Source organism: Magnolia sinica, chromosome 13 (genome assembly GCF_029962835.1).
Source record: "Magnolia sinica isolate HGM2019 chromosome 13, MsV1, whole genome shotgun sequence".
NCBI classification, from domain to species: domain Eukaryota; kingdom Viridiplantae; phylum Streptophyta; class Magnoliopsida; order Magnoliales; family Magnoliaceae; genus Magnolia; species Magnolia sinica.
Window position 1 is genome coordinate 10,444,850 of NC_080585.1, and position 26,236 is coordinate 10,471,085.

At 39.8% G+C, this 26,236-nt stretch overlaps 2 protein-coding genes across 5 annotated transcripts in view; both read left to right on the plus strand.

Moving 5' to 3' along the window:
* The window catches only part of LOC131222760 (protein ROOT HAIR DEFECTIVE 3-like), a 28,494-nt gene extending 20,733 nt beyond the window's left edge, over positions 1-7,761 (plus strand). The window contains exons 15-23 of the mRNA XM_058217946.1: positions 968-1,133; positions 1,992-2,116; positions 2,717-2,979; positions 3,061-3,157; positions 3,614-3,775; positions 5,661-5,765; positions 6,044-6,138; positions 6,225-6,321; positions 7,194-7,761. Coding sequence (XP_058073929.1) covers positions 968-1,133; positions 1,992-2,116; positions 2,717-2,979; positions 3,061-3,157; positions 3,614-3,775; positions 5,661-5,765; positions 6,044-6,138; positions 6,225-6,321; positions 7,194-7,448 — 1,365 coding nt within the window. The 3' untranslated portion in view covers positions 7,449-7,761. The remainder of the gene's footprint in view (positions 1-967; positions 1,134-1,991; positions 2,117-2,716; positions 2,980-3,060; positions 3,158-3,613; positions 3,776-5,660; positions 5,766-6,043; positions 6,139-6,224; positions 6,322-7,193) is intronic.
* Positions 7,762-9,751: 1,990 nt separating this feature from the next.
* Positions 9,752-26,017, plus strand: LOC131222762 (transmembrane 9 superfamily member 7-like). Of its 4 annotated transcripts, none has more exons than XM_058217947.1 (7): positions 9,752-10,206; positions 14,365-14,529; positions 14,706-14,815; positions 22,145-22,253; positions 22,337-22,449; positions 24,325-24,475; positions 24,551-26,017. In XM_058217947.1, the coding sequence occupies exons 1-7, from the start codon at positions 10,096-10,098 to the stop codon at positions 25,706-25,708; spliced, it is 1,917 nt and encodes a 638-aa protein (XP_058073930.1). In that variant the 5' UTR covers positions 9,752-10,095; the 3' UTR covers positions 25,709-26,017. The 4 variants fall into 4 exon arrangements, with proteins under 4 accessions (XP_058073930.1, XP_058073931.1, XP_058073933.1 ...); XM_058217950.1 differs by lacking the exon at positions 9,752-10,206 and adding an exon at positions 10,416-11,982 and having other exon boundaries at positions 14,365-14,606; XM_058217949.1 differs by lacking the exon at positions 9,752-10,206 and adding an exon at positions 10,418-11,982.
* The last annotated feature ends 219 nt before the right edge of the window (positions 26,018-26,236 follow it).

Sequence of the window (26,236 nt, forward strand, 5' to 3'; positions counted from 1 at the left end):
TGATGGGGATAATGATGAAGCTTTTCTTTTTTCTTGATGCTAACAAGATGTTCATAAATATGAAATGTTAGCAAAGATTTTTTATTATTATTGTGCATAAAGTTCAAGAAAATTAAGGATAGCAAGCTTAAGAGCTGTATTAGATTCAAGGTGTGCTGTTATGGCTGTTACGTAATGGTAATGGTGGCAACTGTTATGCGTTACGGCGACGTAACAGCCATAATGGTCATTACGGAAAAATGTCCTCTAATGGCCTGTTATGGGTCGATACAGTTTGTTTTTTTTTTTTTTTAAAATTATTTAAAAAAAAAAAAACAGTAATGGCTGTTATAGGCCCATATCATAACGGTAACAGTGGTGGCCGTTACGGCCACTGTTACCTTTAGGGAATACCATAATTAGATTATACTGGATTCTTCATCTTTGGTCTGTGGCTCTGTGGAGTGACCTTCCAGAGAATCAGTCGTTGAACATAGAAGGTCCTTCCACCCTAACAAACCTTAGAAAGTCAATATACCAGATTGAGACACTTATTCAGATGCTTCTTTTCTACAAATAAATTGGTAGGCATCTCACATGGCAAGTTTTTCAATTTGGTTGTCCTGGTATCATAGGTCCATAAGCATGTATGAACACCTAGTGTCCTCACTATGAAAAGATACCCATTCATGTTTTACTTATTCAAAACTTTCTTGTCTGTATATTCTTATCTGAAACTTATTGCATTGCCTAAATTCTATTTATTGGATTGAGAGGATCATGTAAAAACTTGCTGATCAATTCAGAACTTGATGGACTCTGTTTACTCAAGCTTTGAGTACTGATTCCAAGCTCCTATTTTGTAAACAACATATTCCGAAGATCTGTTGAGAATGTTCTAGATTCACTAGTTTCCTTGACAAAATGTTTGGACTATTGACTCTGTTTCCTTGCTTATTTATTTATTTATTTTTTCTGAACTTTTTAGCTTGTCCATCCTGCCTATCAATCCATGTTGGGACACCTACGATCCAGAACTCTTGATAGTTTTAAGGAAGCGTTTGATAAGGCTCTTAATAGAGGGGAAGGATTTGCTGTGGCTGCTCGTGATTGCACCCAGGCTTTTATGTCTGCATTCGATGAAGGATGTGCAGGTATCTAACTAGAAATTTTCATTATTGCCACCTTAACAGAGCATGCCTTTCTGTTCATTGTTTCTTCTTCTTCTTCTTTTTCTTTCTTCATATGGTTTTCCTTTGTTTCTTTTTGGGTAGGTTAGCTGGGTTGATAATAGTTTTGTTTTGTTGGTTTACTTCTCTTTTTATTTAACTGTTTAGTACAATATAAGAATGAGAAATTCTGTAGTGCTATACTGCTTTTATAATTGTTCCATTGTGAATTTGTGTTCCTAAGTCTTATTATCACACAAAATCAGCTTCACTCAAATAGCACTCTTTTCCTTTTGTCAACTCTTCCTATCTAGACGTAAATCAGCCATCACCTGCCCATCAGTGAGCCTGTGAGCTTCTCAGTGCTCCTGGATGTAAATTTTTTTGGAGTTCAATAGAGCGGTACTAATTTTAAAGGCTACACTGCTATGCACATTTTTCATAATTTCTTAAATGGTGGTGACTCATACACCGTATCCATGGTCTGTATGGTCATTAATCCAGTCTTCCTAAACGGTATGCTCTATGTGGATGGATCACATCCTGAAAAATCACATTTATGCTACCATCTTAACCAGCCAATTGGTGGCCATCAAATGGATGATTTAAAAGAAAATGGTCGATGGTCCAAATTCAACGGCTGAACTAAGATGCTTAGGATTATCTGACTAATTGACATGCATCTCCTGGTCTTGAACTGATTCCCAGTTCTAATTTCTGAAAATCTTTGGTGCACTTGGCTCTTTATAATCTTAGTTAATATGTCAAAGAATTCATTTCTTAATCACTATTATAGAGACTTGCAACTTGCAAGCTAATGGAGTTACTAAAATATGTCTACAGATGTATCTATTGAGCAAGCAAACTGGGAGCCTTCCAAAGTTCGGGACAAGCTTCGGCGTGACATTGATGCTCATGTAGCTTCTGTCTGTGCTGCCAAATTGTCTGAACTTAACGCCCAATACGAGGTACGATAGCCTGGAATTCAGTGTCCTATGATGGGTCATATTTTCTTAGTGAAAGATGTTCCTATGATGCTAGTGCTTCATGGATCTCCATGAAGTGAGTGTCAAAACGTATCTTCTATAATCTTCTATACAAGTGGCATTTTTGAAATTATGTTCAAGACTGTTGTTTTGGGCCACCAGATGGGTGGTAGTTTTCCAAAAAGGAAGTTGATCTGAATCCTCTGATGTAGTAGGCATCCAATCAGTTGCCTGGAAGAAGGTTTGTAACTTTTAAAAAAGTATCAATTGTCCACATTCAAATGCAGAACCCGCAACATTGTGATGGTCGGAGTTTGTATACCAGGTGGTGGCCCAGCTGGTCAATAGTCTTGATCACCATGCATGGTTCCACATTTTTGGTGAGGACAGCACTTCATGTAACTAATGTGAAGCGTTCGCCATTATATCATTTTCCTTTCTGAGAATAGATGTTTTCAGCATTGCATATTTATGATTCTTGGATTTGCATCTGGATGCGCTATTGTTTTGTGTTGTTAGTTGTTTAAATTTCATTATAGATGCTACATCAAAGGTGGTTAACGATGTTTTGATTTCTTGCAGGAGCAACTCGATGCAGCACTTGCAGCGCCCGTGGAAGCTCTTCTAGATGCAGCTGGCAATGATACCTGGCCATCGATAAAAATCCTTCTGAAACGCGAGACCGAGTCAGCGGTCTCTGGACTTTCATCTTCCCTATCTGGCTTCGACATTGACCAAGCAACCATGGATAAAATGCTCACAAACCTGGCAGATTATGCAAAAAATGTGGTTGAAACAAAGGCAAGAGAAGAAGCTGGAAGGGTCCTGATTCGTATGAAGGACAGGTAGTGGGTCATTTCATGGTTTATAGATTGAGTTGATTGTAGTCATATACAATGAGAGTAACCATTTAAAGCTGTTTACAGGTTTGCAACATTGTTTAGCCGTGATGACGAATCGATGCCTAGAGTTTGGACTGGGAAAGAAGACATCCGTGCAATCACAAAAACTGCCCGCTCTGCGGTATATCACAGCTTAGTACTTTGATATAAAACGTCTGAAGTTGAACCTTTGCCCAGTGATGATGAACCCATGTGCATAATGTTAGTCAGTGATCCAGATCTTTGGTGTGATGGACTCCCCCTTGGATAGGGGATGCCCCAAAAATTTCCTGGTTGAATGACTCTAACAGTTCAATCAGTAGTCTACAAATGGATGGTTCTAAAAAAAAACCCGTCAGTCCGGAGAAGTCTAAGGATTGGATGATAATGATCATCCAATCTGGAAGACTTTTGGGCATCTCCCAGTGGTGTGTCTCGGATCAATTTTCTGGATTACCAATCGAGATACATCAGGTCCCTATAATGCCTCTCTACTACCTATAAATGATAACAGTTTGGAGTTGCAGCATGTTATTGTTTGAATTCACTCAGTGTTTTCTCAGATGGATCTCTAAATACTGTATCTTTTTGTTTGCAGTCCTTGAAACTGCTCTCTGTCATGGCTGCAATCCGTTTGGATGAGAATGCCGATAATATCGAGAATACTCTCTCACTTGCTCTTGGGGATTCTGGTAACACTGGTGCTACTAATAAGAGCATCACATCATTTGATCCACTTGCTTCAAGCACTTGGGAAGAGGTGAAATTTATAGCTTCTCAAACTCTCTCTTGATGTGTTAAGGCCATGATCATTTGATTGAACAATGATATTGTCTCTTTGATGCTAATAGTATAATAGAAATATTTCTTCTCTACTTCTCTCTTTTCTGCAAGACGAATACAAACATACTTCAACATTTTCTAATTGGTATCAGAGATTCAGAGTAGGTCAGTAGGGATGTTCCTTAGTTGCACGATCCTTATAACTAGGTCCCGTTCCCACTTCGAATTGTGCTCCCTCTCCCACTTCTTACCAGTTTATGCGTGAAAACATTTTGAAACAGATGTTTCCCCTCTCCTGTGCCCGAATCTGTGGGTGCTTCACTTCATGATTCATGCAACTATAGTAAGTTCCCTGCGATATTTTATTTTTCAGACATGGCTGCCTGCAGCTATATGTATTGGGCAAACCATACTATATCTCAACAACGTAATTTTCTGTTTCAGTTTGGATTTTTTTTTGGAAAGATACCACTTTATTAAGGGCCAAACAGCCAAACAAAATGAAAGAAACACGAGCGGGAAGACTGAAAGGAAAAAAAAGGAAAAGTTTATTACAACTGAACAGCCTAACAGCCCCCGGACCGAGGAAATCAAGAAACCCAATCTCTAACTAAGGCAATAACCCTATGGCTAACCCCCAAGATGAGCTGCTCCTATTATTGAAGCAACGATCGTTCCATTCCAGCCAAATGCTCCAGATAGTGGCAAGCAGCAGAGGTTCCACTTTGACTTTGATTCTTTGTTCCCCTTCCCTCCCACCAATATCCACTCCACGCACGTAAAAGGTCTTCAATAGAGGCTGGCATAACCCATTTGATATTGAAAGCTTGGAAGCTTATGCTCCAAACTTCTGTGGCAAAGGAGCAATGCAAGAACAAATGGTTTACCGATTCTGCATCCTTTTAACATAGGAGACAAAACATTAGTGTGCGTCATTGATCTTTTACACAGATTGTTGATAGTCAGAATATGATTTTTCCCTGCTAGTCAAACGAATGCAGCCACTTTTGGTTGGCTAATCTGGAGCAAAGATACTTCACAGAGAATATTCCAGAAGGGTGGAACTTCCAAGCCAGAGAGTCCGCCACCCCTGGTGCTGGCTGAAACTCCTGCAGGCAAAGTAAAAGAGAAGCCAACTGAACAATCTCCTTGTCCCTCAGATTTCGCCTACAAGGAGGAATCCCCCCCACCCACCCAACACACACACACACACACACACACACACACACACATCAGATGACTGACAAAAACAATATGCTACGGAAACCTCTGGGACCAAGCAATGGCCGCAATCGACAGGAAGTTGTTTCTTGGATCTTTGTGGTCTGGGAGATTATCTTTCAATTGCTTGAGGTTCCTGTCACTGGAAATTGCAATGGATTCTTGTAGAGTTGTGTTAAAGATTAGGAAATCACACAATTCATGCACATTCAGCTGTAAATATATTTCTCTGTTCTGTATGAATTTGGGAACTTGGTGTTTTTATGCTATACAAAGTTTCGAAACAGTTGACATTCTGCCATCTGACACTTTGGTTTTAAGTGTAAATGTTGAAGCCTTGATGTACTTGTGCGGTATGCTTGCCATAGCTGGGTAACCTTGTAGATCCAATCTTTTGCGATACTGGTAGTGATTTTACTAGTATATGCATACAAAATGTGTGAAGTGGAAGCTTGCAGCGCTTGTATGCACTGTGAATTTCTTTCTTGTTTATAATTTAGATAATGTCCTTGTATTATATGATTCATTTTCAAAACTGAAAAAAAAAGAATGCATCATTTACTTATATAGATTCCGTATAGTGCATGTTTTATAATATATTTTGGTGTAGCAATTATAGATTTCTTGGCATGTGTTTCCAGGTTCCCTCTACGAAAACCTTGATTACACCTGTCCAATGTAAATCTCTGTGGAGGCAATTCAAGGCAGAGACAGAGTACAGTGTCACTCAAGCAATGGCTGCTCAGGTATACTCATACATATTGTGATTTTGTATGGTGTCATCAAGATTCAAGTTTGTACAAGTTGAGCCTGTGTTTCTGTGATCAAGGCCATTGTTCTGATGGTCCATTGTGGATTGTGATACCTCAAAAATCTGCTCAATTGGTCAATGTTAACCCTTTTGTCTATGGCCTGCAAGTATCATCAGTTGTGTTCATCGCATCAACGGTCTTGTTCATCAGGTACCAAAGATTGTATTGACAAAGCCCTAACCCATCAAGCGTGTCTGGTTGATTATTTTCAGGAAGCCAATAGGCGAAATAACAACTGGTTACCACCTCCATGGGCAATTCTGGCCATGGTTGTTCTTGGATTCAATGAATTTATGACACTCCTAAGGTAAGGTCCATGTACTAATGGAATTGGAATGGGTCCCACATCTTTTAATGCTTCCTTCTCGTAAACTAATCCATCTTCTTTGACAGGAATCCGTTGTATCTCGGTGTTATATTTGTTGTTTATCTCCTAGGCAAAGCCCTTTGGGTCCAGCTCGACATCTCTGGTGAATTTCGCAATGGTGCGGTGAGTAGAAAATCATCATTATGTCATTTTATTGAATTTTTAATAAATGACCTTATTATGCTTGATTATGGTAATGTGATCTCCCTCTCCCTTTGTTAATCTAAGCCTTATATCAGCTGGACCTATCATTGGATGGAACATGTCCCAGTACTTCCCTATAAATGATCCTAGCCATCTAGTTTGTGGGGTGCAAGTGGACAATTACATCCAAATGTTCCTCATTTGGTAATGGCCCTTTGGTATGGTTACAATCATCTGATGGGGAAGATTCAGTCTTCCATACATGGGGCCTATCATGATTAGTGTTTTTAATCACCTGCATTTGGAGCCCATGCATGAGCAAATTGCTTTATCAAATGCTGCCGATTTTCCTCCGATGGGGATCTAACAGTCTGTGTACAGTTTGTTTGGGCTGAGCAAATTGCTTGATCGAACGCTGCATATTTTCCTCCGAGAGGGTCAAACATTTGCTTGATCGAATGCTGCCCATTAGGACGGTTGGGATCATCTGATAGGGATGATTCTTGGGTATCTTCTTTGCATGATGGGTCCAATCATTTTTATTTTTATTTTTTGAAAAAATGAAGCCATTCATTAAACCCAAATAAATAGCAAACAGAGAACAAACCAAAACAACCAAAACATGACAACAGACAAACATACAGAAGGAAAAAGAAAAAAATAAAAATACAACAAACCCAGACCCATATCTGGGGTAGGCCAATCATAATGATGGGTCCAGTCATAATGAGTGGTTTGAATTGCTTGCATGTGGACCCCATGCCTGCAATTTGTTTGAATCCGGCAAATTACTTGATCAAACACTGTATTTTCCTTGTTACTAATTCAGATTGCATGGCTTCTGCATGCAGCTTCCGGGGCTTCTCTCATTGTCTACCAAGTTTCTTCCGACTGTCATGAACCTTCTCAAGAAACTAGCAGAGGAGGGCCAAATGGCGCAGCAGCCTACTGATCATCGGAGAAACCCCGCACTAGATTCGAGGAGCTTCAAGAATGGAACACAGAGCAATTCAACATCAGATGCATCATCGAATATAACTTCGGCGGAGAATGGGGCCGAGTACTCGAGCCCACCTCTGAGGCAAAGACACCAGGAAAGTGAATAGGTGGGTTTGTGTGACTGGTCGAGCAAGAGCAATGCTTGTGTTGAGCTTGATTATGGTGGGTCCCAGATGAATATACACATACATGTGTTGTATTGGCATTTGATATTCTTCATTAACTGTAACTGATGAGGGGTAGAGATTTCGTTTCTTTGGGAGAAGGCGGTGTTTTTGTTTTGTTTTGTTTTGTTTTTTTTTGGTTTTTGTAATTTTTTTTTTCTTTTTTGGAGAGTTCTATAATTTCCATAAGAAGGGGGGTGGTCTGATAGGAAATGTCTTGGCCCCTGCAATAGTTCTATTATATTCTGTTGGTAGATGTTTTATTCCATGATTTTAATGCTTGCAGCTCGAACAAATGTACCCAAGTGTGGCCTCTGGTTCGTGGGCCCCAATTGTACTTCGGGTTCATTGCAACAGCCACTGTACATGTGTTGAAATCCGGTTGTTGATTTCTGGTGGGCCCCATCATGGATGGACCATGTAGAAACAGCACTGGAGGGGCACTTCCTTTCTCTACTGGATCCATGGCAGTACAAAACCTGTGGCCTTCCAGCTGATTATGGATCCACGTCTAAGGTGGGAAATATTTGCTTATTAGATGGAGCTACAGATAGGTCTGTATTGTGTGCAATCGACAGTGCGCTGGACGGATGAACGGTCCAGATTCACTGTGTAACCTATGTGTGGATGAGAAGTGATCGGAGCTATTGATTTGGCAGGCTATCAGGCATCGTGATTACAGACCTACAATAAGGTAAGCTGTCTGATGAATGACCCCAAACTGGACGGTTGCAGAGATGCCAAGCAACAACTTAGTGGCAGTCCACGTTTAATTGGTAAACACACAAAAAAATAGTATCAGCAAGGATGTCTAATTGGTAAACACACAAAAAAATAGTATCAGTACGGATGTCTATGCATCATGATTTCTGGCGGAGTGGGAGCAGAATAGGTGCCGCCTTGACCTCAACCAAGACGGGCCTATACCATGGGGTCCACCTTGATGTATTTATTTTACATGCGTTTTGCTGGATCATTTTAGGGCATGAGCCCAAAAATGAAGCAGATCTAATTCTCACGGATGGAGGCGAGGTGAGCTTCTTATGACCTAGCTTGTTTTGAAAATGAGTTTCACTCGACTCAACTTAAATATATATATATATATATATATATATATATATATATATATATATATATATATTAAAAAAAGGTTAAAACTTACACTGTACCTACTCGTCTGTCCATTTTTTCTCTCTTACCCAACTCAACCTGCCACGCCCGAGCTACTCTCTCTCTCTCTCTCTCTCTCTCACAGCATGGATAACAAGGTACATCTATGGATTCATCTAATATTAAATATATTATTAATTGAATATTTGATTTGAGAATTGAGTCAGGTGCGGGCTGTTGGGTTGAGCCAGGTGTGAGTTAAGAATAGGCTCGACTTGAGTCAAAGTAACCTAGCCTTGACTTGATTCAATAGCTTGCCTCGAATTCAACTCGAAAGGTTTGGCAAACAAGTTAAGCTCCAATGTTAACATTGAGGCCGAGCTCGAACTCGAGGAGAGCAAGGACGAGTCAAACCGAACTTGGCCCACTTCAACTCGACTCGGCTCGATATACAACCCATATGTTAGGAAATAGTATTTGTGTGTGTGTTCCATTCATCCCAGCTTACGTGACTTTACCAATGGCAAATAAACATCACGGAAGAAGTTTTGAGTGGTAGGGCATTCAATCACTAGTGTTTCGGTAGTATGGTGCACCTGAGATTAGTATCTTTTTCATTTTTGGGTTCATGCCCTAAAATGATAGGGCAAAACGGATGGTCGACATGAATATAGAATACATATCAAGGTAGACCCCATGGTAAGGGCCGCACCCTCTTGGGTGAGGCCGGGGCAATCCGCTACGGATTCCTGGCTATCCATCTATGTAACGATCCATCAGATTGATGGTTGCCAACATGGCAAGCGTGTGGAGATCAAGGCCGCTTATCTGCCGTGTTCCATCATGTAAGTGCTCGGTCCTAAATATCAGGCTGGTCCCCTCATCAAGTGCGTAGACGCTGTGGCCCGTTCATCAAGTGGACCGCACAATCCCCACAGCATAGATGCAGCTGGTCCGTTCGTTAGTTGGGCCTTGCTCCGCAAAAGAAATGAACAGTAAAAAGAAACTGACGAAGGGGGGATATTTAATTTACACGTGTGGCCATGAGACAGATTGTCTGACTTTTGACTTGGGAAACGACACCGTGGGTCCCGCTGACGAAGAGCTGGGACGTCGCAGACGTGGAAATTTTCTAAGTCCCATGAAACTGCCTGACACCATAGCTTCTCGCTTCTCCCTCGTCTCTCTTCATCTCCCTTGAGAACAGAAAGGAAAACGATTCTCCTCTCCTCTCCTCTCCTCAGGTAGCAATCTCGACCTTGTGCGAAATTCGAGTATAGATTGGACGGTGGTAATGTGTGGTCCCACTTGAGTCCTACAACTACCTAAGAGGCAAAACCGGTGGGCCCAACCCCACTTCTCGTAGCGGAATGCTGATTTCTCATATCCTTTGAGCTTTCTCAGTCTCTCTGCATTGGCTGATTTCCTTCATAGATTTCATCTCCTTCTACTCGTTCTCTGTTCCTCGGGCTATTGAGAGATGGGTAGAGCTGCTCCGATCGCGACTCTCTTCTTCTTATTCGCTCTTCTCGTCTTTCCTTCCACCCATTCCTTCTACCTTCCGGGCGTTACCCCTCAAGACTTCCAAAGGGTACTCTCTCTCTCTCTCTCTCTCTCTCTCTCTCAGTGATTGATGAAAATCGATAGGATGGTTGGGTTTTATCAGATCTTGATCGAGATGGACACAGGACTATGGCTCAGGTTTTGTCAGATCTTCATCGAGATGGACACGATCTAGAGTTTTGACGGTTGGATCCGTCTCTCCGTCCCTTCATTGCTAGATCTGGTCTCAGAAGAAGACATCGGTTTTTCAAACATTTTCACTGCATTTTGAATCCTGCTGTTGATTTGAATGCAATCTGCAATTGGAGATGGGGAATTGTGATTGGGGTTGGTTAGAATGTTATGCTTTGGAGATGATTTTGTTGAGATGAATGATTCCTTGTTTGGTTGAGAACAGGCGGTGAATGATCCATACCACTTATCTGCAATTCAACAGTGTATTTTGGACACGGATAAAAAATACCACCTTTTAGATGATCCTAACCACTTAATCGGATGGTGTTCACTTTTTAATCTACTAATAGAGCACTTAGGATTGTGCGACCACCCTGATTATTGTTCTGGCCTTGACATGTGCATGTGTTTGGTTGTGTTCTCGTGGATCTCGTTCGCAATGATAATTTGTATAATTGGCATTCATGTAAGAAGCTTCTTAGATTTAATTGAGCTGTGGCATTCTTGTAACACTGGTTACAATCAATCAATTCGTCAAAGGGGAGATTGGGTTTCTTATTATTTATTTAGGGTAGTTTAGGTAGGTGTGTTGGAGATTTTAGGGTGTTGGCTTTGGAATTTTGTGTTTCAGACATGGTTTATACATGCTTGTATACCTTTATTGGCAGATTAGTACATTCTAAAGAGATGGACGCGGCATGCGAAAGTGGGTTATGGTCACGCCAATAACGGCATAGAAAATAAGCAACATTGTGATAATTCTCTCACTACGTCATAGTGATTTATCTCAGATTTGTAGTTTAGTTATCAATGAAGGGGCTTCCTCGAGACAGGGGTATCACTTGGTTAGAGAATTGTTATATAAGTTTTGAAAGAGGCATGGGCCCTAAAGTTAGAACCATGTACTGACATTACGAGAAAATCTAAGAAGAATGTGACTACAAGCCTCAAAGTAATTATTAAATATCCCAAGTGTGCTAAGACATAGGGGAGCGGAAAGAGAATAACCTAGAAAGGGAGAAGGGAAGAAAAAGAATGAGATAGAAAATGCAATGGTTGTGGCAAGCTTGGTGCTAAGCATGACAAATGTAATTGTCTAGCATTTTATGATGATCATTCTTTTGATCATGCAGTACATGACTACACAGTATACCTTAAAACTCAAATTTCAGGCAACCATATACCACAAGTTTCGCACTCTCCTTGTATTTAACTACTCCGTCATGGTTGGTTTCTTCTAAGCTTCCAACTTTATAAATTTTATAACTGTAAATATCTCTATCTTATCTTTCGCTTTCCGCGACATAATACAATCCTCCATACAACTTTTCTTGAAATTGTAAATACTCTCATTGTGTATGTTTCGCACATTACTTTCTCCACTTCTCATGGCATTTTCAACTTGGCTTTCTTGCTTATTGTTTCATAATCTACAACGAGGTCATAATACCTTTGACGCGCAACTCCCCCATCAAACCAAATGATGAAGTCCATCAGTGAATTATGCTTCAAGATGTACTTATGAAAGAAGGCATTCATGCTTTCACTACACTGACTCCTAAACATACCTGTTATGAAAATGCATTTTAAGAATGCAGGTATCCATTTATGACGGGTATCAAATATCGAGGTTAGTGATATATTGTCTTCTAAACCATTTTCTTTGATCACATTCTCTTAAGATTCTTCAAACTCTTTTGGCGTATGAGAATTCCACATGTAGTCATTGAACGACCAATAAATTTTACCCGATGTACGATGATGCATAGTTTTTCGACTGCATTTTGCATTATGTACTATATACAATAGTGATGTAATGTATTTGGGAATGCAATTGATTTCTCTTTGGTCATAGTTGGATCCTTATCTGTTATGCTTGCTTTTGGTGGCTCCCTTGGAATAACATGACGATCGACTCAAATAAGTAAATAAAAGACATGAAACCGCACCTTAGTGTAATGGATTGACCTTGGTAATTTGCTCCTATAAAGAGTGCAAAATATCAACTCATATCGATTGGTGTTATACGTAATGTCAAATGTGATAACATCACCGAAGTGATTGTATGATTTATGTGCAATTTGATCAGCCCAAAAAACAATGCGTTAATTTGTTGTTTTCGTCGACCTTGATTATGCAAACATAGGTTGCAATTCTTTCATTTCTTTAAAATATTCATACAACAATTGTGCATCATGACCATTGGATTCTTGCCTCGTCTCTTTCATAATTTCTCATATCTTGTTCAGTGTATTTAACATTTTTATATATGCTTGATTCTATTTCAAGCATGACCATTGTTTTGTTGTCATTATGTTGGTAGCATCAAAGGTATCTCTTAAACTTTTATTCACTTTTGCCATCCCACAATATGACTTCAATAAATGCTTTTTATGCGGGGTTGCTAGGTCACAACTATACTAGTCAATGAACTTTTGAGCTACGTAACTCGATTTTAATTTCTGTATCGCGATGGTCATGAGAGCAAGACAATTATCTTGTGTTTGTTTAACTTCACCATATTTCTCTTGTATCTTCTCATCTTGCCCTCTTTCGCATAGACGAACCTTTTCTAAACCATATTGCTATTCATCTTGCAATCCATTTTGCCATCCACATGATGTTTCTTTTTGTACTTACATGAGCTACTGTGAATACTAAACCTTATGCATTTTGCGTATTCATTATAGAAATCATAGGCTTCCTTCAATGAAGAGAAAGTGCTTTTCCCTACAATTGGCCTTCGGCTTTCTTCTACATTTGGAATCCATTCCCTGATGGCAATACATGTACTTGTTTTATGTGCATATCTATGATTATCTCCATCTGCGCTCATCATTGAATGAGTAATGACATCTGATTTATAGCAACAGAAAAAAAAAAAAAAAGCATTCTTAAATAATTGGACAACTTAGAAATGAATTAAATTGAACCAAGATGGTGGGCCATATAAAAATCAATATAGGTCACATCTTCAAACCCTATGGTTATTTTTTTATTTTTTTTTTTGTATTTACCCAATCCAATGGGGCCCATTAGATCCATAGTTCGGATCACCACAATTCCCAATTTCTTTTTCAATATTTTTTTTTCGAAAAAAATATAAAGTAAAAAATCAGCTCATGAAAAATGAATATTTCTGTTGCTTGATGCATGAATCGGCTTCTACAGAAGCTCTCCCTGTTGTTTGGATGGAAGAAGAACAGAGGTTGAAGGAGAGCAGAGAGAAGAAGGGAGATTTGCCAGTCGAGAGGTGAAGGGGGGGAGAGCAAAAGAGGTGGAGAGGGGCCCGAAGAGGTGCCCGTTTTGGGGTTTGCGAGAAAAGAAGGGAGAGGTGGGAGTATTGGGTTTTGCTCGAAAAGACTTTTGAGAAAGCGGTTGTGCTGCACGAGGGTGTGGGTTTAATCTTGATCAGATGGCTGTGCCATGTGTTCGCACGAGCCTCATTGTGAACTGGTGCACAGGAGAAAATTCTTCCATGTATATATAAGTTACTGGGCGGTTTCTATTCTCATCATAGAAACAACTATCAAAGTCTACTTCTAATTCTGTTGAAATATCATGACAGGGCCTTGATTCCATGAGGAAAGATTTTAGAGAACTGGAAAACAAAATAAGAAAAGTTATTTCCTACTGGAGATTTAATGTCATATGAAATTGGATGAGTGTATAACTTGAAGCATATCGTTACTTTTCTTGTTAAGCTGCTTCCTGTTACAGTAGTTGATCGGATCTTTAAACTTTTGTTGTGTACTGTAAGATGGCCCAGTTCCATGTGAGCTGATTTTTCACTAGGGTAGTTTCTTTTAATTGAAAGTGATTACTACTGCCTATTCAATTGGTTTCGCACATGTGCACGGCTGCTGCCTATGCAATTATGTGTGTGTGAACACTATGCTTAACGTCCATTTGCTTTGTTGATGCCCAGGTAATAAAATATGGTATTTTAGACTTCTGTGGCAGCAATTAATTGTTTGTTTTGATCTAATGGCAATTGTCATTTCTTCCACAGGGTGACCCCCTTCCAGTGAAAGTGAACAAGCTTTCCTCCACAAAGACACAACTTCCATATCATTACTATTTTCTGAATTATTGCAAACCCCCCAAAGTCGTGAACAGTGCCGAGAATTTAGGAGAGGTTCTTCGAGGTGACCGCATAGAGAACTCAGTTTATAAAGTGAGTTCCCTGCCCCGTCTAATCTGCCCACCAGCTTCCGCAGTTTTTCATTCTACTAAGTTGGTTCTGCTCTCTTGGTAATAAAGCAAAAAAGTTTGTCTTAGCTACCATTTTCTTTTCGTAGTACCCTCATCATAACATATTTCCATGTCTCTAAATGTATGAACTGCGACCAGTTCCAAATGAGAGAAGAACAGTCATGCAAGGTAGCTTGTCGAATAAAGCTTGACCCCAAAACGGTGAAGAATTTCAAGGAGAAAATCGATGATGAATATCGAGTGAACATGTAAGTATCTAAGATTATGTGATGTCCCTTCATTAAAATTAGAAGTGGAATATTTGGTTGTATGGTTGTTATCTCTTCATTAAAATTAGAAGTCAACCGTTTGATTGTATGCTTGTAACCATTGACTCTCAAGTTGTACACTTGTAACCAAAACTTTTATCATTGGAGTGTAACTCTATTACAGGCTTGTTCATTTTTGATGTGATAATGTATAGAGTTATAAAACACCCACATTACACCCAACATCTCACGGATTTTTCTGCCCCTCATCTTGTTATGTGCAACCCCATTATCAAATCAATGAGATATCGATACCGAATCGCAAAGAAGTATACAAGAATTACACTCAAGAATATTTGAGAAGAGAGGGAGAAATAACTTTATTGATATTGAACTTTTTCTTATAATACTAAAGAACTCACACTAAGATTTTTTTTGGATTGCCTAACTCCTACACCACCTCCCTTTTATAGTGCCTAAAATGGATCTTTAATGAAAATCCTTCCAACTAAGAGATTAATTTCAAATCAATCACAATTTATTTCAAACCAATCTAATCTACCTACAATGGTTAAAGCCTAATAATGGTAAAAGCAAACGTAGAAAGTTATCCTAATTACATCTCTAAATCAGCCTCATATCTTCAATCACATCAATCACATCCCCCTTCATATATTCAATCACATCAATCACATCTTCAAATCACCTCCCATATCTCCAAAAATAGTAAATTGCAATCCTTGATTTAGGCCTCCAAACCTGTAAATAAACTATAAAAACCAGCACATGTTGGGCCCTATGGTGGGCTATGGGTCTACGTCTTGTTGGGCCCTATAATGGGCCTAAGTGGGCCGTGGTCCTACATCATTGCCTCCAGGTTGGAAAGAACTCAACTCCGATGAGTTGGACGCTTCATACAAGTAGTAGAGGTTTGGATCCAATCTTTTCAATTCGTCGCTCGTGATCCATGTGTATTCCGAATAGGGATTGTTATTCCATTTTACCAAGTATTGCCTGTATTGACCCCGTTGAGTGTTAGTAGTCTTCATTCGCAAAACTTGTTCAACTTCTTCCTCTTTTTTTTTTTTTTCCTTTCCTTTCCTTTCCTTTAAGAGTTGTTTATCCATATCGATAATGGATTCATCTTGCACGTTAGATGCCTCGCCATGGTATTCGAATAAATCCACCATATTGAACGTCGATGAGATATCTAAGTCATTTGGCAACTTAATTTCATAGGCATTGTTACCCAATTTCCTCTTGACTAGACATGGACTAATCTTCTTAGATTAGAGCTTATTGTAAATTCCACTTGGAAGCCTTTCTTTGCAAAGATAGTAAGTCACCTTCTTTATATATCTTCTCACACCGATGTTCATTTGCAGCTTCTTGGTACAGGGTGTTGTTGTCTTCAATCTTCTTTTTTATTTGAGCTTGTAAGACTTGGACATGCTTGGCGAAAGCATCGTCATCTTTGCTCCCTTGATCTTGTATTGGTGATGATACTAAGTCAAATGCATGATGTGGACTTCTCCCATTTATTATCTCAAATGAAGATTTTTTGGCAGTACAATTTACTGAGTTGTTGTAGGCAAACTCTGCTTGGGATAGAGCCAAGTCCCACTAAGATACGTTGTCGCCTACGATACTCCTCAAGAGGTTACTAAGGCTCCCGTTGATTACCTTGGTTTGGCCGTTTGTTTGAGGTTGATATGCACCGGAGAATTGAAGCTTAGTCCCTAATTGCTTCCATAAATTGCTATAGGAAGTGGCCCATAAACTTCGAATTACAGTTTGAAGTTGTTGTTTTCAGTTAAAGCCGTAGACGAGCCGAGCTAGCTTAAAAAGCTCGGTTAGCTCGACTCAGTTTAACTCAGATTGCCTTGGCCTGAAAGGGGGATTCAGGACAGGTCGGCCGAGGTCGAGCAACGGGTAGCTCGGCTCGGCTCAACTTGAAGCTCAACTAAGACCTCGACTCGGCTCGCTCTGTGTGTGTGTGTGTGTGTGTGTGTGTGTGTGTGTGTGTGTGTGTGTGTAATATGTGAAATTTTCGCCCGCACATATCTTGTGCGCCATTTGCACTCGTTTTCCAAGAATCGTTGGATTGAAAGGATTAAGGATGGCTCAGATTTGGGGCGGTGACACTTTTGATGCTGAGGATGAGATCGAGAGTCTATGCGAGACTGCACCTCCATCTGTTAGAAGGAGGATAATTATTCATATTATGTTGTTATTGGTAGTGTTGAATGGATTACACTTTTTAATTACTGGTTTAGTATTTGTCATATTTTATTAAACATATGTTTCTAAAATATTGATGGTGTTGAATGGATTACACTTTTCGATTTACTGTTATTTAAATTACATGTATCGTTCATATATTGTTTTTAAGCTTTTAGTTGTTACTAAAAATAGCTTGGCTCGACTCGCCTCGACTCGATCCAGTCAGCTCGAACCATCGGACCAAGGCGAGCCAGTGTGTTGAGCTCGAGCAGGAGTTAGAGTGGGGCTGAGTTGAGCTTGGCATAGCTTGGCTCGATGTACAACTCTATTTTCAGTACCCCGTGAAGTCACACAATTTTTATGCAAAATATATCAGCGATATGTGTAATGTCCATCTCTTTTTGCATGGGATGAAGTGGGCCATCTTAAAAAACCAGTCTACCACAACGAAAATCAAATATGCTCCCCTTTTAGTCTTAGGAAGACTCAGGATGAAGTCCATGAAATATCTACCCATGGTGCGACTAGAATGGGAAGCAGCAGATAAATGCCGGTATTTTGCACATGATCTTTGGAGACTTGGCATCAACCATGTGCTACGAAACATTCAACGTCACAGTGCATACGAGGTTAGTAGTATTTTTCCTCCATCATGGTCAATGTTTTATCCCTACTAAAGTGTCCACCCAGTCCTCCATACAACTCAGATAGGATCTTTTCTCGTATTGATCCTACGAAAACTCTTAGGTGAGAATTGTTGAACAGATATCTATTATGTGAGATGAATTTACACTTTGGATCTTAGCGATCCACACAACTTATCGAGTACGTTGTCAAAAATGGAGTCCTCTTTGTATTTTTCTTTTAATGACTCAAATCCGACAACCTCCACGATGAGAGTTCCTAGTAGAAGCACCCTCCTACTCTAAGTATTTGCCACTTTATTCTGACTTCTAGCTTTGTGACGCAAAGGGAAAGTATATTCCTATAGGAAAGCCATCCACTTCATGTGACAAGCACTAACTTCTTTTGGGAGTAAAGATATCTCAACGCCTCATGGTCCGAGTATAGAATGAACTCCTGGTGGGTTAGGTAATGTCTCCAATGTCGCAGCGCCGGGACCACTACATAAAACTCAAGATCATACGTGGAGTAGTTCTTCTGTACATCATTAAGCTTCTCGCTAAAGAAAGTGATTAATTTTCCTTCTTGATTCAACACTGTGCCAATTCCATCATTTGAAGCATTTGTTTTCACTTCAAAGACTTTATTGAAGTTCAGAAATGCAAGAACTGCAGCCTCTATCATCTTCTTTTTAACGACACCGAAGTTTCGATCCGCTGCCTTAGTCCATTCAAACTTAACTCCCGGCCTGCAATCAGTGACAAGTGCAATGATGGTGCTGAAATTCCAAATAAATCTTTGGTAAAATGTTACTAAGCTGTGGAAAGAACGAACCTTCGAAAGGGTTCGTGGCACGGGCCATTCTGCAATGGCCTTGATTTTCTCCTGATCAACCTTGATCCATTCTGCAGACACAATATACCCCAAAAATACAACACTTCAACAAGGAAGGAGCACTTTTTCAAGTTAACAACTAGTGACTTCTTCCGTAGTATATCAAATATTTGCTGTAAATGATCAAGGTGAACAGATGAATCGGGACTAAAAACAAGAATACCATCAAAATAGACAATTCAGAACTTTCCCATAGAGGGGTGGAGTACCTTTATCATTAGCCTCATGAAAGTGCTCGGCGTGTTTAAAAGGCCGAATGGTAGACGAGCCATTCGTATAACCTGTCTAAAGTCTTAAATGTGGTTTTCCACTATTTCCTGAGCTGAATACTTATTTGATGATATGTGCTCCTCAAGTTGGTATTTGAAAAGACAATTAGTCCATGTAACATGTTCATCATATCGTCCAAGCGAGGAATATGAAATCGGTAATTGATAGTAATCCTGTTGATCGCACGATTGTCCATGCACATCATCCATGATATATTTTTCTTAGGGGTTAAGAATGCAGGAACAACACATGGTGACATGCTTTCTCAAATTAAACCCTTCTAAAGCTACTCAGTAACCTGTCCTTGGAGCTCGGCCTGTTCAGGTGGACTAATTTGGTAGTGTTTAAGATTGCTAGAACTTGGCACTAAATAAATGTGGTGTTGAAAGTTCCTCATTGAAGGAAGTCCAACTGGGAGTTCTTTGGGCACTAAGTCTTTATGTTCACAAAGGAGCTCTCGTATAGGAGGCAAAACATCTAATTGCTTCGTGTCTTCTTTAGCAACCAAGACATAAATGATGCTAGTCACCTTGCTTTTCTCTTCATACTTCTACACACCAAGCGATTTTTTACCCCCTTCTTTATCAAATTTGGGTGTTGGAAGGTGTTTAATTGGGTGCGATATGATATTAATACCATCATTGACAAAGGAATAGGTGTTTATTCGAGTTGAATGTACCATATCTCAATCCAACAACCACGATCTCCCTAACAAAATGTCGTTTGCATCTATGGCGACCATATCACACCACATCTCATCCTTGTACTTAGATCCAATAGAGAACAAAACTAAGCCCCCGGAGTTAACATAAACTTCTCTCCCTTTCTAGAACCAACAAATTTCATATGGTTGTGAATGCTTATATTTGTTGAGTTTTAATTTATCCACAATTTCTTGTGAGACAATGTTCTGATTGCTCCCTTGTCTACCAAAATTGTGCATATCTTTCCACCAGAAGTACAAGTGGTGCAGAAAATATTGTGTCGTAACTATCGTCCCTCATCAACCACCCAAGGCGTTGATAGCATAGTCCGTTAGATAATCAATGACTCTCCCCTATTACCATATACATCTGCTACATCTTCATCAACATGCACCCCATCCTCATATGCATGTACTTCATATTTTGTGTTCACTTCAACTTTTATTTGCATGCGGTTGGGAGTGTCTTTAACATATTCCCTTGCCTAAGCCAAATTTACCTTAATTATGGATTGATGTTTAGGACAGTGAAAAGAATGATGTCTTGGTTGTCTACACTTAAAGCACGTGAAATGAGTATTGCTTTGTCCCATCTCTAGTGCACCAACCCCTCATCCATAACAACATCCCATCGGGTTAGGGATTGGCTTCATTGTTGGATGTTGGCCCATCATCCCTTGGCCTATGGGAGGCCCTGTGGTTGCCTTACGTGGAAAGTTAGCATGCCGCCCCTCGCTGATGACGACCCTCAGTGGGGTGTCAAATCGTCTGGCAAGTCCCCAATTAATTATCTCCCCATCTTTCAATGTGAATGTATCTGCATTGGACATTTTAATACTTCTTTGAAAGCCAATCCATTTCTAATATCCAACTTAAGACTATTAAGATATCTTGAAATCATTTGGTCTTTATACTCATGAAACCTTGCCTGTGATGTCAAAGTTTGAAACTCCTCGTTGTATTCATTTACTGACTTGTTTCCTTGACGTAGATTGTGACATCTTTGTTATAGGATGGGAATAAGTTGCGGGTAGGAACTTTCTTTTTAACTTCTTCTTCTTCTTTTTTTTTTTTTAAAGAATTTATTTTCTCCTTACCTTGACAAATTCATTTGACATGAAGATCATCCCACCATGCTAACACGTGAATGAAAAAACTTCATAGCTACTGACTTCAGCTTCCAATTATCCACGATTTTCTTGTACTCGAACGCCTTTTCCACCTTGCTTAGGCAATCGATGAAGTCATCCACATGTAAGTAGCTATGGAATTCTAGAATTTCTATCTTAATTCTAAGCTCTCTATCACATTCCAACGATAAAGGATTTGATCGTTGGTGTCTTCACAAACTGGGGCTGCCCGTTGTTGGTTAGGATTTTAGTGGGAACCTACCCCTACGTATCCACATGCTCTAACTCCAGTCTTTGGATTCTATCCACACCAGAGCTTTCCCACTTGATTAGTGATATTGCCTATCATGTATGTGAGTTGATCTACTTGTTATGTGAGTGTGTAGATCAATTAGGTTACTTGTACAAACTTTTTTATTTTATTTTATTTTTTTAAAATTTTTAAATATTTTTTATGCCACCTCATTCGAAGCCACTATGAGATGATGTAGATTCGATAGTTCCCCAACGATCACCCACTCCAATACCAAGATGGTGCAACCTGGTTATTGAATCAATGAAATATTGACACCGAATCGCAAAGAATTAGACAAGAGTTACACTCATAAGAATATTTGAGTAGAGAGGGAGAAATAACTTGATTGATATTAAACCTTTTCTTACATTGCTTGAGAAAAGAACTCACACTTAGAAAATTTTTGGAATTACTAACTTCTACACCACCTCCCCTTTTATAGACCCTAAATGAATCTTTAATGAAAATCCTCACAACTAAGAGATTGATTTCAAATCAATCACAATTTATTCCAAACCAATCTAATCTACCTGAGATGGTAAAAGCCTAATAATAGTAAAAGCAAACATAAAAAGTAATCCTAATTACATCTCTAAATCAGCCTTGTATCTTCAACCACATCAATCACATACCCCTTCATATATTCAATAACATCAATTACATCTTTAAATCAGCCCTCATATCTCCAAATAAAAAAACAGTAAATTACATTCCTTAGCTTAGGCCCCCAAATCTGTAAATAAACTATAAAAAAATCAGCACATGTTGGGCCCTATGGTGGGCTATGGGCCTATGTCTTGCTAGCCCTACGGTGAGCCTAAGTGGGATGGGCCCTATACTAGGCTGTGGGCCTGCATCATGCTAAATACAAGGTGTGCGGTGGCACTGATAGAGAGTGTCAATGGGGTATTTTACACCCATACTTTCCTAATGAATATCAAACTAGCCATAAGTTTTCATTTCATTTCTTTCTTGTTTTTTGAATGGTCCCAAGCTTTTTTCCCCTTCTTCTTGTTCTTCTTCTTGTTCTTCTTGTTCTTTTTTTTTTTATAAAAAGTTTTGATTGGCAACATTTCTTTAGTGTTGCTTACTCAAGTCCATTTTTATATTGACAACATTACTTCGAGTTTTCTATGAGTGATCAATTTATGGGGTTCGCTCTCACTTCACTTGCACCTCTATGACTACAGGATTTTAGATAATCTTCCTGTCACAGTTCCTAACCAGTGGGGAGATGGAAGTCAATTGACCACTTATGAACATGGTTTCCATGTTGGGTTCAAAGGAATCTTTAGTGGTGTAAGTTGAACTATGTGCTTATTCTATGTTTAATTCTCGTGAGCCATTCCTTCGCTGTTGTTCACATGTGCTTGAATGTGCAGTCCAAAGATGAGAAGCATTTTATCAATAACCACCTGAGCTTCAGAGTCATGTATCATAAAGATCCTGAAACTGATGTTGCTCGTATTGTTGGTTTTGAGGTTATGCCATACAGGTAAATGCTTTTGTTTGGCTATTTGCTCTCAATCAACTCTGATCTTGTTAGGATAGATGTCTATGCTCATGCTGCTTTGTTTATGGTCTCATTATCTTTAGTCATTTTCTAGATCAATGATAGATAAAACCAGTGGCCAAAATGGCCTAACCTTTGTGTCTCTGTGGTTTAGGTCTTAATATGCTAGTAACTAACAGGGATGTATTTTTTTTTTTTTTTTTTTTTTCATAGGGTCTCTAGATCAGGTAAGTTTGACAAATGTGCATTTTCTTTGGCTGTGCAAGAATGCACTTCTTTTTTATTACTAGAAATTGTGATGACTTGTTTAGTTCAGGTATCACATGTTGTATAAGCATGCATCTGTAATATCAGACTGACTCTAATTCTTTCTTTTGCTTTTCCTATTTCAATGTTGTCATCTGGATTTGATACTGCAACCTGTGCCATACCTACTTTCATCTTTGTATCCTCATCCTCATCTTCATCTTCATTAATCATTATCTGAGCCTTATGCCAGCTAATTGGGGTTGGTTACATGAATCCTGATCCGCCATGCTAGTCCATCAAGGATTGTTAGGATTCATGATAAAAGTAATGGCAGAAGTTTGATGCCAGCTGCCAATCTAACTCAATCCTCCTCTTTTATCCGGGCTTTGGACTGGCATTGAGAGCACGAAACACCCATTGTTGGATTTTTGGCCCATAAGATCTTGAAATTTTATTGGGAAAATAGGAAAAACATGTAAAACACCAGAATCTATATTCTTTTGTTTAACATATAGTCAATGGTGTATCAAACCATTCTTTGATAAGTGTTATTGGTCGGTTTGATCTAGTGAAAGTCAACCTTCTCCTGTTTAACATGTATTCAATGTGTATCAAACCATTCTTTGATAGGAGTGTTGTCTATCAGTTTGATCTACTGAAAGTCAACCAAATAGGCCTTAATTAAACACAAATAAAACATGATTTGGTAGGTTTGAGGACCCATTACATTGAAATACAACAAAAGGAAGATGAAAAGGAGCAAACAAAAAGTGACGGTTTACACCATTTTCTTCTTCTTCTTCTTCTTCTTCTTCTTCTTTTTTTTTCCTTCCAAAATGGCCCATTCTGCTTTGATTTGTCGAATCCCACTCAAGTCTCGTGTTTTGATCCCCAAAGAAGGCCTAGATCAAGTCAATATTAGTTTCTAAGCTTCCTCCATGGTTAAAATGTAGAAAGAAGTGAAAAATGAGAAATTTGGAATTAAAAAAAACAAAATGGGGCATTTATGGCCTTATTGGCACTGATATGGGCTGATATAGCAACCCCCCCCCCTTTTCACGGACTGGTTCATCCTAGTATCATGCCGTGGGGGTGTCCGAACATGAGAGTGAGCTTACGCAATGTAGAGTCAGAAATTGGCAACTATCTAGAACGCATGCTCTCTCTCTCTCTCTCTCTCTCTCTCTACCTCTCTCTCTCCCTTGTTCCTCCCACAGCCCCGGTAATGGACTGGTTCATCCTCGTATCATGTCATGGGGATGTTTGACATGGTTATGATATGGCTAACACGACCCTATTGTAGACGATATTCGAAACCATGAATTCTATATGGGTAACACTAGTCACTTCATAGTTTTAGACAACAGTTCTGGTGTGGAAGCATACATTGGATGGAACATGAGAGTCCACTGCTTATGCAATGTCAACTCAGAAATTGCCAATGTCTCCGGAAATGCATGGTTTAAGGAGGGCAACGGGTTGGGCTCTCTCTCTCTCTCTCTCTCTCTCTCTCTCTCTCTCTCTATTTATCATCAATGAGTTTCAGGAATCTAAGCAGTCCCGGGTATTTGCAGCCTTCTCGTGATCTCACTCTGCTCTTTGAAACAGTATAAATCACGAGTATAAGCAACCTTGGGATGAAAAGAACCCTCAATTGCTAACATGCAATCCGAAGACCAACAATAGGATTCAAGACACTGGTCCACAGGAAGTCATTTTGGATAAAGAGGTCATATTCACATACGATGTTTCCTTCCAGGTACTGAAATCTTCACAACCTCCTCTTCATCCATTTCTCCAGATTTCAAATTCTTATTCAGCTTTGCCTTTGCAGGCCAGTGATATTAAATGGGCTTCTCGTTGGGACACATATCTCCACATGAATGATGATCAGATCCATTGGTTTTCCATCATCAATTCCCTGATGATTGTGCTATTCCTGTCTGGAATGGTGGCCATGATCATGATGAGAACTTTGTACAAAGATATAGCCAACTACAATCAGTTGGAGACCCAGGAGGAAGCCCAGGAGGAAACAGGGTGGAAACTTGTCCACGGTGATGTTTTCAGGCCTCCTGTCAAATCCAGCCTTCTCTGTGTTTATGTTGGTACAGGGGTCCAGTTCTTTGGGAGTACACTTGTCACCATGATATTTGCACTGTTGGGTTTCCTCTCGCCTTCAAACCGCGGTGGTTTAATGACTGTCATGGTCCTTTTGTGGGTTTTCATGGGCTTATTCGCAGGCTACTCCTCAGGCCGCCTAAACAAGATGTTTAGAGCCAAAGAGTGGAAGAAGATCGCCTTGAGAACTGCATTCATGTTCCCCGCCATCGTGTTCACGATCTTCTTTGTGTTGAATGCACTGATATGGGGTGAGAAGTCTTCCGGTGCAGTCCCCTTTGGGACCATGTTCGTGCTTGTGTTCCTATGGTTTGGAATATCAGTCCCACTGGTCTTCATCGGCAGCTACTTGGGTTTCAAGAAGCCGGCAATCGAGGACCCTGTGAAGACGAACAAGATCCCGAGGCAGATACCCGAGCCAGCTTGGTACATGCACCCTGTATTCTCCATACTCATCGGAGGCATACTCCCGTTCGGGGCTGTCTTCATCGAGCTCTTCTTCATCTTGACCTCCATATGGCTGAACCAATTCTACTACATCTTTGGCTTCCTCTTCCTAGTGTTTGTTATCCTTATCATCACATGTGCTGAGATAACAATCGTGCTATGCTACTTCCAGCTCTGCAATGAGGATTACCATTGGTGGTGGAGGGCATACCTTACGGCGGGCTCGTCTGCCGTGTACCTCTTCCTGTATTCAATCTTCTATTTCTTCACCAAGTTGGAGATAACGAAGGTTGTCTCTGGCATCCTTTACTTTGGGTACATGCTGATCGGGTCGTATGCTTTCTTTGTGCTGACGGGGACAATTGGCTTTTACGCATGCTTCTGGTTTGTCCGGAAGATCTACTCATCACTGAAGATCGACTGATGAAGTAGAAGACAGGAGAATGATCTTGGCGGGCCAATTGGTTTAAATTTTGCATCGGAGGATGCCCATGGAATTGGGTGACAGTTTTAAGGTATCATCACCTTTGTCTCATACAGCCATTGCAAGATGGCTGGACAGGAAGGTGGGCCTCACGCGCTATGTGGGGTGCTTAATGTAGGATGGCTTGTAATTTCATTTTTGTTTTTGAATGTTTTACGCGGTCTATACATTCCAGAAGAAGTTTATATTTGAGGAGCTATAATTACAAGCGCACGTGTTGCAGTGAAACATATCATTTGAGTCTGCTCATCTTGATGTCCCTACTTTGGATGGCAAATGTTTAAAACCATGGTTTGCTAATAAGTTTGTGTATTGAATTGTTCACCACTGACATGGGGTCGTTTCGCCCGTTTCGGGCTGATACAGGCCAATACAGTTGTATCATTGTTCATGGACTAGACTGATGTGTCGGGCAGTGTACACCATTGAATTGTTTACCACCGACATGGGGCCCACTTGATGGACAGC

Excerpts from the sequence above, each read along its gene's own strand:
- LOC131222762 (XM_058217947.1), top strand. The coding sequence starts at position 10,096 with ATGGGTAGAGCTGCTCCGATCGCGACTCTCTTCTTCTTATTCGCTCTT. Across the intron at positions 14,816-22,144 it reads GATGAATATCGAGTGAACAT|GATTTTAGATAATCTTCCTG; the intron begins GTAAGTATCTAA and ends CTATGACTACAG. Across the intron at positions 22,254-22,336 it reads TCAAAGGAATCTTTAGTGGT|TCCAAAGATGAGAAGCATTT; the intron begins GTAAGTTGAACT and ends TTGAATGTGCAG.